This window comes from Pieris rapae, chromosome 16, assembly GCF_905147795.1.
Source record: "Pieris rapae chromosome 16, ilPieRapa1.1, whole genome shotgun sequence".
In the NCBI taxonomy this organism is placed as follows: domain Eukaryota; kingdom Metazoa; phylum Arthropoda; class Insecta; order Lepidoptera; family Pieridae; genus Pieris; species Pieris rapae.
The window spans coordinates 2,109,241-2,121,971 of record NC_059524.1 but is presented as its reverse complement, the minus strand read 5'-3'; the positions used below and the strand labels follow the sequence as shown (position 1 = coordinate 2,121,971).

The following is a 12,731-nucleotide window of genomic DNA, read 5'->3' as shown; positions in this document are numbered from 1 at the left end:
GAAAAGTAGATGTTGTCCGATTCTCAGACCTAAATCACCATTTTGACCCAATGTGCACACAAAATTTCATGAGAATCGGGAAAGCCGTTTCGGAGGAGTTTAACCACAAACACCGCGACACGAGAATTTTATATATAAGATTTTCGCAGAATCTTGTTATACAATGATTAACACTGATCCATTTAGGAAACAATGCTCAAACGAAAGACTTTACAAAGTTTCATTATAAGTGTTAATCTTCTTTTGAAGTCGGTAAAGGTATTCATATCTTTGTTGCATACAGAGATCTACAAAGAACATTTACATACAGTGGCATTTGTAAATTAAACATATATTATTAACCGCACGTAACCAGATATAAGCATATATTGTTTATGTATTATCAATAACATTAAATAAAATATTTCCGGTATATTTGTAATTCAAAATATATCTTTAAAGCTTCATTCGTACTCAAAGTCCTAGATTAAGAATGGTCTTATACTATTAATATCAATTAAGCCCTGTCTTACAAGACGAAATAATTTATTTTTTAATTCTGGGCCTCAAATTTCTATATCTGTATCATAATCATTAGTCAATCTAATAGGGATGTAGGTGATCAGCTTCCTGTGCCCACATGCCGTCAACTTTTATGTTCAAAATGATAATAATTTCTTTAATTCTTTCTTTCTTTCTTTAATTCTAAGGCGAGCCGGCTTCCTCACTATGTTTTCTTTCACCGTTTGAGCTTTAAACTAAACACATACAAACAAACAACGTTGTTTTTGTACAATTTCTTCAAGTACGTTAAATGTAATACCCTATCAATTTAAAGCTTTAGGTCTAACGACCAGAATTCATTTATATATAGATTATGTGAGTTAAGGGAGTGTTAGATTAAGTGGGTTAAAATTGTTAATAAGCTACTTTGCTTTAAAATAATCCTTTTTTTCAAATATATATTTAAAAAAATAATAATAAAATTTAAAATATATGCACAGACTATAAAAAACAAAGTATTGTTAGAACAATCTTCGTAGCAGCGATAAAAATTAAAAAAAAAGATTATTTTTTTTATGTTTAAATGAGTTCACGCGGAACTGTGCGTCTAGATCGTCACTCAAAATTTGCGTGACCCAACCCACTAAAATCACCTCACACGCCCTTAAGATGACCCCATTCTACCCGGAGAAGGAGAAATGTGAGACCAAGGCTAGTTTTTGTCATATCGTAGAATTTCTAACATCAGTTTAAATAGCCCATTTCCACGTGTCATTATCAAGGTCCTTCGACGAAGATATCGCATCCTTTTGACGGACAATTGCTTAAGTATATAATGATGTGCGTATGAATGCTACTATTATGTACCAATGCAGTGGCGAGTTGTATATAGACATTCGTGATGTGACCGCCTGTTAAAAATGACCTATGTTTGTGCAGTGGTATTTGTGTTAATCGTTTTACTTAACGGTAAGGTGCCTTGTTTGACCACTTGATTCTAGTTCAATGAAATAAATAAGAACAGATTCTAAAGTAATCCAATTTTAATTATTACAAAGTCTTTTGTAATTAATGCACCATTCTTCTGTCTCTTTTCGTCATCGCAAAAACAATTTGCGAGAAAAAGATGAAGGCTTGATGATGTTTCACAAAATCTCATTTGTTTTATGTATGTAGAACATCAGAGGTACATTTAATTTTCGTGAATTGTGAACTTCATACTTATTAAGGTGTATATTGCTGAGAAACTAAAAGTAATGTTGTATCATTGTACCCCCCGATTAAAATCGAGTGCGTGTGAATGAGTATGAGTGAGTGTGAGTGAGTGTGAATTTAGGGACCATGCATACGCAATAATATTATTAAAAAATAATTGAGTTGAAACTGAATAGACAGGTGTATTAGTCTGCTGGCACTGAAGCAAAATTAATCAAACAACTAAAATTAAGAGTATTAGACTGTATTCTTCATAATTTGATAATTTAATATATAAAACGTACAATTTATATCTTAATAATCATTGCCATTTGTTGTTTCTTTTTAAGAGACAATACATGGTCTTGTCAATATAACAATAAACAACAAATCAATATAGCACAGCCGTTTATGGTAGATTACGATATATCATCATAAAATTTGATAATAACTTTTTATACGTTGTATAACTAGGAGAGTAGTTTAAAACTCATCCACAAGCCTACACAGGGCCGGATTTACCTAAGGGCTATTTGGGGTGCAGCCCAGGGCCCCAGCGCCAAATTATATTAAAAAAATCAGTTTTTTTTAGAATCTAAAAAGAAAAAAAACCCATCATAAGGGAGTCTCTCAGATCAACCAACCCTTGTGTAATGCTCGTCTATTGAAATGAACGGGGAATTCCGGGGGTGTAGTTTTTCACGTGTGCGTCTATTATGGGGGACTTCCCCGTAATAGCCTAGAGCCCCACTAATTCACTAACGATGTTTTGCTTAAAATAGAGCGCACATAGAAACTATAGAACCTATGACGTTTTACGATCAATCTAATAGCTGATCAGCCTCCTTCAAACTTTCCTTAAAACATACGCACATAGAAAGTCCATTGGTGCACAACCGGCTCGACTCGAGCGTCAGGGATGAGAGCAAGCTGAAGCCACTAGACGAACACTGCTCAATGGGTCTTCACTTTAGACTATCTTCAGCTAGTACATTGATAGTTATATATAGGCATCATCCAAAGAAGGACCAATGTTGTTTTTTGGGTTTCGAATGCACAACCACAACCTTGAGACAGTCTAAACCGCTAGGTAACCAGTGCTTATATCTTACGTATTATCGACCATGACTTTGAAATTTATATAATTGACTGGCAATTTTCACGTATATTACCGTGACAATCACATGATAAATTTGAGGAATAGTATCTGTCAATTACACTTACATTGTGTACATATTATTTTATGACAATTGACATTTTGTTTTATTATTTTTTTACCGTCACATAACATGCCGTCAATTCTTGGAAACTAGCCTAAACCTACTTTCCTGAAGTTTATTATTTGAAGAGGAGTAGTCTCAGAATTAACAGGAGAAGTCAGCGCTAGGAGAGTTTTAGAATTATCCTACCACACTTTTAACTAATTGTCATCAAATAAATATTATATTCTATCATCTGTATATCGCACCTTAATTGAGAGTGTTTACACGATAAGACAAAAATCTCAAGACTTCGTAAATAAACTCTGAAGAATGTAGTAATAATAATAGAATCTTTAATTATTTTTATTTATTAGATATAATATTTAACAAAAATAACTATAAATATAATTTATACTTTTACCACTTTTAACTTTTACCACCCTATTTAAATATGTGCCATATATATGTCATTTTTTCCAGTTACTCTTGCGATCTCGTTGGCCCACCGCTCTATTGGTCTGAAGAAAGCATAAATAAAACAAAATCTTACACATTAAAATATACCGCAATATAAATACCACATAAAATAGTTTATTTAAATTGAAAACATTATTTTCAACAATTCATAATCTCGGCATGGCAATCATCGACTGTCTCTCTTATCTCACCATATTATAACATTAATGGAAAAATTATTTGTTACACTGCATATAAAAGGATTTTATAATTGTTAATTCCACTTACAACACAATTACTATTGTTCATTATCACCCTACACAAATATATTTTATAATTAGAACTCCCTTATTCTAACCTTAATTAACTCAGTAATACTAATTGGCATTCTTTGTTTCAGAGATCTCTGATTGTTGGTGAATAGATAATCACAGTTTACAAAGTCAACACATTGAGGACTTATCGAACCAATAGGAATAAACATTTATAATCAATATCATTATCTGCATAATTGATATCAAACATCGGACAAGTAAATAATAAAACAATTATTACAAATACTATATTGACATTCATTATTGAATCAACCATCGCAACTGTTGCTGCTCTGTGGAACATGCACTAATACGATAAAATGGCTGAAGAAAACCAAGACCCCGATAAGACAGAGGAGAAGCCTCTAAACAAGAAATTGGTTAAGTACAAAGACAGAAACTTCTCGGATAAACTATGCTATATAAGAGAAAATATAACAGTGGAACCGCTTTTCGCTGGACTTATTATCCCCAGTGTGATATCCAGGTTTGCGATGGGAAACTTCAATTTGGATAAAGCTTGCCGAGTGAACTTCGCGTTTGGTGACGAAATATGTAACGCGTTGGTGAAGAAAAATAGCAACAACTTCTCAGAATACGAGAGACAAGTGCAGACACTCATATCATCTATTGATATTTGGAGGAGCGTGATAAACACCGCATTACCATGTATTATTATCATGTTTTTGGGGGCTTGGAGCGATAGGACGGGAAAACGGAAGCTTTGCATACTTTTGCCCATTTTCGGGGAATTAATGACTTCGATAAATAATATCGTAAATGTATTCTTCTTTTACGAGATTCCTGTTGAAATTACGGTCTTCTTGGAGACTTTCTTCACGGCTGCTACTGGTGGTTGGGTGACAATGTTTCTTGGTGTCTTCAGCTACATTAGTGATATAACGTCAGAGCAGTCGAGGACTTTCAGAGTAGGCTTAGTCAGCTTTTGTATGACCGTTGGAGTGCCTATAGGGATAGCACTGGGAGGCATTCTGGTGCAGCGTATGGGTTACTACGGGCTGTTCTCCTCGACGAGTATATTATTTAGCTTCGTGCTGATGTATGGATGTTTCTGCTTGAAAGAGCCTGATGCATTTCTGCAGGACAAAGGACTACCCAAAGTAAGTACAAATTGATTTTACAAATTCGCTTTGGAATTTCAATAAGATAACACAAGAAAGAGTTTTATTAATATTTTATCATAATTTGTATATATAGAGTAAAAAAGAAAATGTTTTTTTTTGCAATTTTAGATTATATCGTTTTATTATCATAATTCTGCGTTTTAGTTTAATGTTGTACAATGTTGATTCTGTAAGTATATCTTGATATTTAAAATTCACTTTATGTTCTGCAATTTATGTATGTTCTCGCATAAGCCAGATCTTGCCTTGATGAATAAAGTCAAATTTTATTTCATGGTGTGGATAATTAACTGAAATATATAATGAAAATATTTAAACTTGCGCGTTGAAATTTTTCTTTGGATTTGGTAGATTAGCCATACCTAATGTATTAGAGAGTTTTAGACTTAACACGTACGTAGATACAGTAATATAATGACTATATTAACTGCAGGTATCTAAGAATTCCTTTCCTTCAGCACTTCATCAAAGCTTATCAATAATTATCGATTAATTTATTATTCTTTTATCACAGTATTATTAAAAATACACTAAAAAGTATTTTAGGGCGATTCCAAGCCCAAGATTAATAAACAAATTGAAATAAAATTTTATTATGAAGCTAATAAATATGACGGTTATTTTAGATTGTCTATAAATTGTTATCTTATTATGATAATTCTTTTGCAATACAACGTCGACATGAATATTTTGCAACTAAGGAAAATATAATAAATATTATCGTAGTATAATCCCGTGATAAGAATATAATATATGGGTTAATTCTATTTAATCAACGTTTAATTAAATTAAAACGGCAAATACTTTTGTGTGTAGGCTAATGCACAAACCGAGCCAAAAGAAAAAAAAACTTTTGTGTGAAAGTTTTCGAATGTATTACGTTTGTGTGCAGGAATGCCACATAACACACACAACCATGTTAAGGAAGGATTTAGAAAATTTGACATACGGAAGGCTACATTGCGTTGTCTTATTCATGAGTACCCTAAGGCCCAAAAATTAAGGATGTCAGGCTTAGAAGGCGTTGACAAAAAAAATTAATAAACAGATGCTCCTTAACTTTTTTCGACCGTTATATTGTTGAAGCCGTGAATTTCTTTTTTTTAACGGTAAAAAGGCTAATTAATTAGATTTTAATATTTTTATTTAATTACTTAACTATAGATTCCTTCTGTCTTTGAAATTTATTTTTCAAAACTAACAAATACAATCTAAAAAAAATCGCCGAAAAGACTTGTATCCTCGTAAAATACTATTTTAAAAATATACAATTATTTGACGTTTTATACGTTCATGGTACATATTTCTTGGTCTAACCAAAAAGATTATAGTATAGAGTATAGGTAAATCAAACTTTGATAAACTACTGAAGAGTTAAACAATAGGTGCTCAAGGAATTGCACCACTTAACCGATAAAACTTTAGATACGTGTAAACGACACTTATATCTTTGTTAGATTACCAATGTTAACATGACAAAGACTATTAAATGCACTTTAAAACAGCACTGGCGCTACAACTTCTTTAGCTCTGGGCCTCAGATTTCTGAATCTGTTTCACGATCAGCCTCCTGTCGACGTTCCTTTACATTCGATCGAATGTTAAATGCGCACATAGAAAATCGATTGCTTCTCAGCCGGGAATCAAACCTTTGACCTTAGGAATAAAAGTCGCACGCTGAATCCCTAAGGCCCATACTGCTTAATGTATGCAAACTACTTAAAATGCTATAACAGTTAAATGAACATCTATTTATTAGGTCCTGGCCCTAAAAACGGACAAGCAAGGTTCAGAGGCGACCGACTTGTTTAAGAAAACACGTGTCACAATCTAAAGTCAATACCCGTTGCTCATATTAGTATTGTGTCTTTAATATTTTATTAGTAGGTTGGTTTTAAAGAACTTTTCCGTTGTCTTGTATTATTAAAATGTAAATCAGAAGATTATTTCGATACAGTTCTATAACTTCAAAATCGACCTGGTTTATTTGTATAAACATAATACTTATTGCTAAATTTATTTTCTCGGCAATCCTGGAGGTACTAGAAATAAGTCTTTTGTACCAACAGCTCACTAAATTACGATGTTTATGCTCCAGTGAAGGCAATCGTTCTTAGAATTTAATTACTTACAATAATAAAAATATTAATATATTTTAAATCAATCTTCCTACTACCGTAATTTTATTTATTACTCTTAATACGGTTAAAGTTTTTAAGTTTATATTAACTTAAGATTCAATATGCTATTTTTTCTGCTGTTTGTTTATATCTTCTAATATAATTGATCATTATAATTAATATTATTAATAAATATTCAATAGCTAACTGGCAAGTAAACACATTTCTTAACTGACCTAAAAGTGCATTGCAGTAAATATAAAAAGTAATCCCGTTACATTGTTTTTGCGAAAATAACTCTAACGCGCCTCAGACCTTTTATTTTTTTAATTTAATTTTCTCCACGTTACTTTGGTCATCATACTCGTATGCCTTGAATATTCGTCTACATGTCAGGGCAGAATCGAAAAAGTTTCTTTGAGAAGCGAATATTGTTTGGTATTATTCGGAAAAATGGAGGGATAAAGACCAAGTGTACGAATCGCAACAGGATGGACCTACCACGTATCACAAAACCTGTGCACTACTGTCACGCCATCACGCATCGTCAAAGAAGGGACCAGCAGTGCAGTAATCTACGCAAGGAGTCGGGGGCATCACGACACTCAGCATAACATAACAACATCATAAGCATATCATACCAGCATAACTTGGTGAGCAAGCGACCGGAAGCGGATTATTCAACAGTGTCTAAACACAAACATCTTATGTCATCAATAATTGGGTTTTATAAAGTTCATTTCCCAAAATCGCCTGCACCTGTTCTAACGAGAAACTATATTATTTAACTATTTTAATTATCAATTTTGCAATAGAGCTTCAGATTATCTTGAGGATTTGGGTCAAATACTTGTTTCGATTAGATTGTATCTAATGATATGCAAACGCGAAACTGTGCTATCACGCTATATATACGTGATTACATTTTTTGTGTATTACGAAAACTATGGGAGATAACGAGTGTTTTGGCTGATACTGTCAAAAATTACTCTATGATGGTGGCTTAGTGCTTACATACTGAGCTGAGGTGATGAAATCAGTTTAATCCCAAAAACCGCACTGGCTGGAAATATACCTACATCTATGAGGTTCAAAAGATGCAGCCCATGCGGCCATATTAAGCAGCACCAACTTATGTTAAAATACCTGACACATGGCACGGGCATAAATAAGATTCATACCGTCGCACTTTTTACCTAACATTGTAAACCTATTATTGAAATTAATGACGACGCTTCGGAGTATTTTGTGTTCTACCGTCACATATTTTTTTTATATAATAAGTAAATAATAATTTAATGTGATTTTTTTCAGATTGAGCGAACAGCTAGCAAGGACGTTGCATTTTTCGACTTGTCTCACGTGGTAGAGACAGTAAATGTGGCTTTCCGACGTCGCGCGTCAAACGCCAGGGTGAAAGTAATTCTCACGTTGGTTGCGGTTTTCGTTATTTACGGACCTGCTATGTGTGAGTTTTTTTTTTTTTTACAAAATAATATATATATTACAATATGTTACATAAGAAAACCGCTTTGGTTTTTATTAATGAACCATAGTTAACTTTATTGGTTATATAAGAAACCCGCTTACCGCGTCTTCATTATAATTTTTTTGCTTAGTAATTATTTTAAGAGTAGTTGAAATTTTCTCGTTCCTGCTCCACACCTATTGGAGGTACGGTGAGAGAATTAGGATTTTCTACAGTCAGATGTTTAATTATTGTTATTGAATGCGTAATTAAATATCTATCTACTAATGTATTAATTTATTCACACTTCGTTACACAAAAAACAAATAAAATAAAAATTATAAGAGATGCAACGGGCGGGCTTATAATCTAAAATAATACAAAAAAATATTAACAAAACAAACTAAAGAGTTCATATAATGATTCTTTAAATTAGTTTTTTTTTTGGTTTTGAAATTTTATTAGTCTATTTTATCTGTAATTTTATTTTTTAAATTGATTTATTCTTTACACTTTTTGCACTTTACTCTTAATATTTATTTTACTACTTTACCTTACTAAGGTTGCCTGGAAAAGATCTCTTGTCGATAAGGCCACTCCTTGCTGTCCCTATCCCTATCGCTAACTTTAAATAATGTTATCTGAATTTGTGTAAAAACAAAGTGTTAAATAAATAATAATATACCACAATTATAATGACCAAATTTTATAATTTAATTACACTTTCAGCTGAGCACGGCGTATTCTATTTGTTCGTGAGAAATCAACTCAACTGGGATATGGTGAAATACAGCTTTTTTGCCAGCTACTCCATCATTCTTCATTCCATAGGTAATTGACAAAACATTTCATTGTTGGTACAACAAGATTTTTATCATAAAACTGTAATGACCTTCAAAATCGTTATTTGAAAACATCAAAAAAGTACAGTCATTGCATAAAAACCAACATGGACATCATAAACATAAATGACCATATTAAAAAAATAGTCTAACGTCATAGCTCTAATGTGCAAAAAGGTCAAATTCGCGGAGTTTTTAATGTTTTTGCAATTCCATGTAATGTCATAGTCTGTGGCACAATATAATTTTACACCTGTGGTGGCGTCATAATTGCGCGCTTTTTTGTGGGTTGAGTAATACGATGTGATTTATAAAAAAAAAAAAATCACATCGTTTTTCACGATTTAGTGCCGATTCTTAATAATGGAATTAATATTTAATGAACAAACCCGTAATCGTATGATTTGTAAAGTATATTATTTATATTTTTTTAGGTGTGATGTTTTCAATAACGGTGCTAAGTAAGAAACTACAATTCGATGACTCTCTGCTATGTGTCATTGCGATGTTCAGCAAATTCACTGGAGCTGTTTGGACTGCCTTCGTCAAAACTGACATAGAAATGATTTTGAGTATGTATATATATATATATATATATATATGTGTGTGTATAATTTTTGTGTAGAATTCAAACAGAAAACGTGATAATCATTTCAATTAAACTGTCGCATTATTATGTAATCATAAATGCTTTATTATGATACAATTTCATTATGTGCTAATAATGTTTTTTTTTAATATAATAATCGTATTGTAGCGTTCGAAATTATAACAAAAGGTTTAATTTTTTTTGTATATCTATGTCGGCCGAGATCTACCTAGGCCTGTATCTATAAAAGTATAGACATGCTGACACGGCATTCATAGTTATTGAGTCTGAAAATGGTCTCGTTTTTGACCAGTATAACCTGTCACTATCCATCTAAGTGAATGTTTGAGTACTTAGACACCGGGTACTTCCGGGTTTTATAAAAAATAATAATTACCTAGTTCAAAATAAGGCACAAAATAGCTAATTTATGCAGGCCGATTAATAAAACAGAAAATATTTATTAATAGCGAAACTTGAGTTTCATTTTATTTTTAAAAATGAAATTTATTCGTCATTTTGAATTAAATCACTTTTCAATGATTAATAGTAGTATTTTCTATAAGATATATTATAGGAGTATTTTTTTTCAGTTCCAATCATTGAATTTTTTTCTTCGGCAATCATGACGTCACTGCGCTCAATGATAACAAAACTTGTAGAGAAAGATGAAACAGGTATTTATTTAAAATGTATGAGTTATACATAAATTTAAATTATTATCGCTATTATAACACCAACAAAAAATCACAGATCTAATCACAACACAGGTAAGCTTGTTACCATGGTAACCGTCCTTGATAAATGGAAATAACATTGTAACCATGGTAACACACTTAAAGGTTTATTTCACAGAACTTTAATTGAAACGAATTTCATCAAACAATTAATTTATAATATAATTGATGTTTAATTTATTTCGTAAATAAGTTACTTAGATAATAAAATATTTTTTGAAGGAAATTTACAACTAAAGAATTAATGACAGTTTCGTTAAGTATTCGTAAACGTCAATACGCCATCTTTAGTTTCTGACAGCTCGGGAGCATCTTTCTAATTTATACACTTCCACAGACCAAACATTTTAATTTAATGTTAGGTTTCTGCTGTCAATAAAATGAACACGTGCAGAATACAATTTAAAATTAATACTTTATAGATAGAAAACAAAAAAAATGAAAAGTACCGCAATACTGCAATAAGTATTTATATAATATGTATTAATCTTTGCAAATTTTGTTATATTGAAGATAGTTTAAGCTAATACATATTTTCTAGCAAAAGTGAATTCTCTCTTCGCTTTAACGGAAACTTTAGCATCGCTGGTGTTCCATCCACTCTACTCTTGGCTTTACATGAAGACGCTGAAGGTTCTACCCGGAGCTGTCTTCCTCACTAGTGCAGCACTGATTATACCAGCCTCGGTAATTTTAGTGTAAGTAATAAAATATTTTATATAAAATTAACATTATTCACAAATTTGTGTGAAAAATTTATAAATTAATTCATTGCCCCCGCGAACTTCATTTCTCTTTAATGCCTAGCTTGCCTTTTTAGTACATACCAACATGGAAAATTTTACTATGCTACCCCAGAGACTGTTCGGTTTTCCGGAATGAAAAAAAAACTTTTTAAGTTGTTCTGTGAATGTTTCTCTTAGAGTTCATGTCAAAAGCTTTAAATTAACAAATAAAAAAATAGGGTGGACACCCCTTATCGCTTTTGAATTCGAAAGATAGATAGTAGCCATTTCGGAGGAGTATCAGAGCTAATAATGTGACACGAACATTTTATATACATAGAGATTATTTAAAAATCTCATCAGTAAATATAAAATGAATGTTTGCAAAAAATATGAATAACAAAAGATATGATAAGATTCTAATATTATTAGCTTATCACTTATCCCAATGAATGAATGATATCATTTAATACAATCCATTAGAATACATATATACAATACATGTCGGAATAAAAACTGCTACTAAAGAGTGACTGAGACTTTCTATATATAGTTCCTGTCAGCCGCTCTACACACAAAAATTATAATTAATAAATGAAAAATTGTAAAATTACGTTACAAAATCGTAAATTTTATTATTTGCAGTTACTTCTTCATTCAACATAGAAAAGCCGTGTCTACGGCACGAAAGCTCGCTTTAGAAAATCAAGAGAAAAATGATGCAGAAACGGAAAGTGTTCCGGAGAAAACAGAAAAATCATATCTACCAGATAATATAAAGCCTACGGAATTGACTGAAAAGACTAAATTATAGAACTCATTATTAAAATTAATTAGTAAATATATGCACTGTAAGTTTTATAATAATTTGTAAATATTTAATTTTAAGACTTTAGTTATGAAATTGAGAGGTGTAATTGTTTATTTTGAATAGTAAATAAATAAATTTCTGTTTTTATTTTTTACTTTAAATGGATAAGAAAATGCGTTAGAGACAATGGAATCTCATTAAAAGAGAGTTCATAACGAGAGAAGCGAATTTTATTTAATTTTAATTTTCATATATTATCGTGTCGGTTGTTCGATTGCCTGATCACTCAGTTATCAGTAGCCGATAAAATAAATTATTAATCAATGAATAGTAGAATTTTTTTAGAACTTCTGGTAGTGTGAGTGTCTAGGAGTATCTACTATCAGACATTTCCCCCTCTTTTAAAAAATTTTCATAGTCAAAAGTCAAAATTTATTTATTCATATAGGTAACATAATGTACACTTATGAACGTCAAAAAAAAGAAATATTAAATGAATCTAATTTTACATTTACTGCTAGTTCTCAAATCAAGGGCTTAGAATGGAAGAGAAGAACTGGCAATAAACTCTCCGCCACTCTTTTTAATCGTCAAGTTTTTTTTACACAATCTTTGTAAGGAGCTGCAACCACTACACCATGTTCC

The 12,731-nt window shown here is 31.5% G+C and overlaps 1 protein-coding gene across 1 annotated transcript; it reads left to right on the top strand.

The window, feature by feature from the left end:
- The first annotated feature begins 3,735 nt into the window (after positions 1 to 3,735).
- LOC111003164 (proton-coupled folate transporter) lies at positions 3,736 to 12,414 on the top strand. Its single transcript, XM_022273536.2, has 7 exons — positions 3,736 to 4,770; positions 8,229 to 8,382; positions 9,112 to 9,213; positions 9,659 to 9,796; positions 10,407 to 10,490; positions 11,092 to 11,248; positions 11,921 to 12,414. Exons 1-7 carry the CDS (start codon positions 3,970 to 3,972, stop codon positions 12,087 to 12,089), a joined length of 1,605 nt encoding a protein of 534 aa, XP_022129228.2. The 5' UTR covers positions 3,736 to 3,969; the 3' UTR covers positions 12,090 to 12,414.
- Positions 12,415 to 12,731: the final 317 nt, after the last annotated feature.

Bases quoted from the DNA above. Each gene is read 5' to 3' on its own strand.
- LOC111003164 (XM_022273536.2), top strand. From the start codon at position 3,970: ATGGCTGAAGAAAACCAAGACCCCGATAAGACAGAGGAGAAGCCTCTA. The intron at 4,771-8,228 runs GTAAGTACAAAT...GATTTTTTTCAG, and splicing joins AGGACAAAGGACTACCCAAA to ATTGAGCGAACAGCTAGCAA. The intron at 8,383-9,111 runs GTGAGTTTTTTT...TTACACTTTCAG, and splicing joins TATTTACGGACCTGCTATGT to CTGAGCACGGCGTATTCTAT.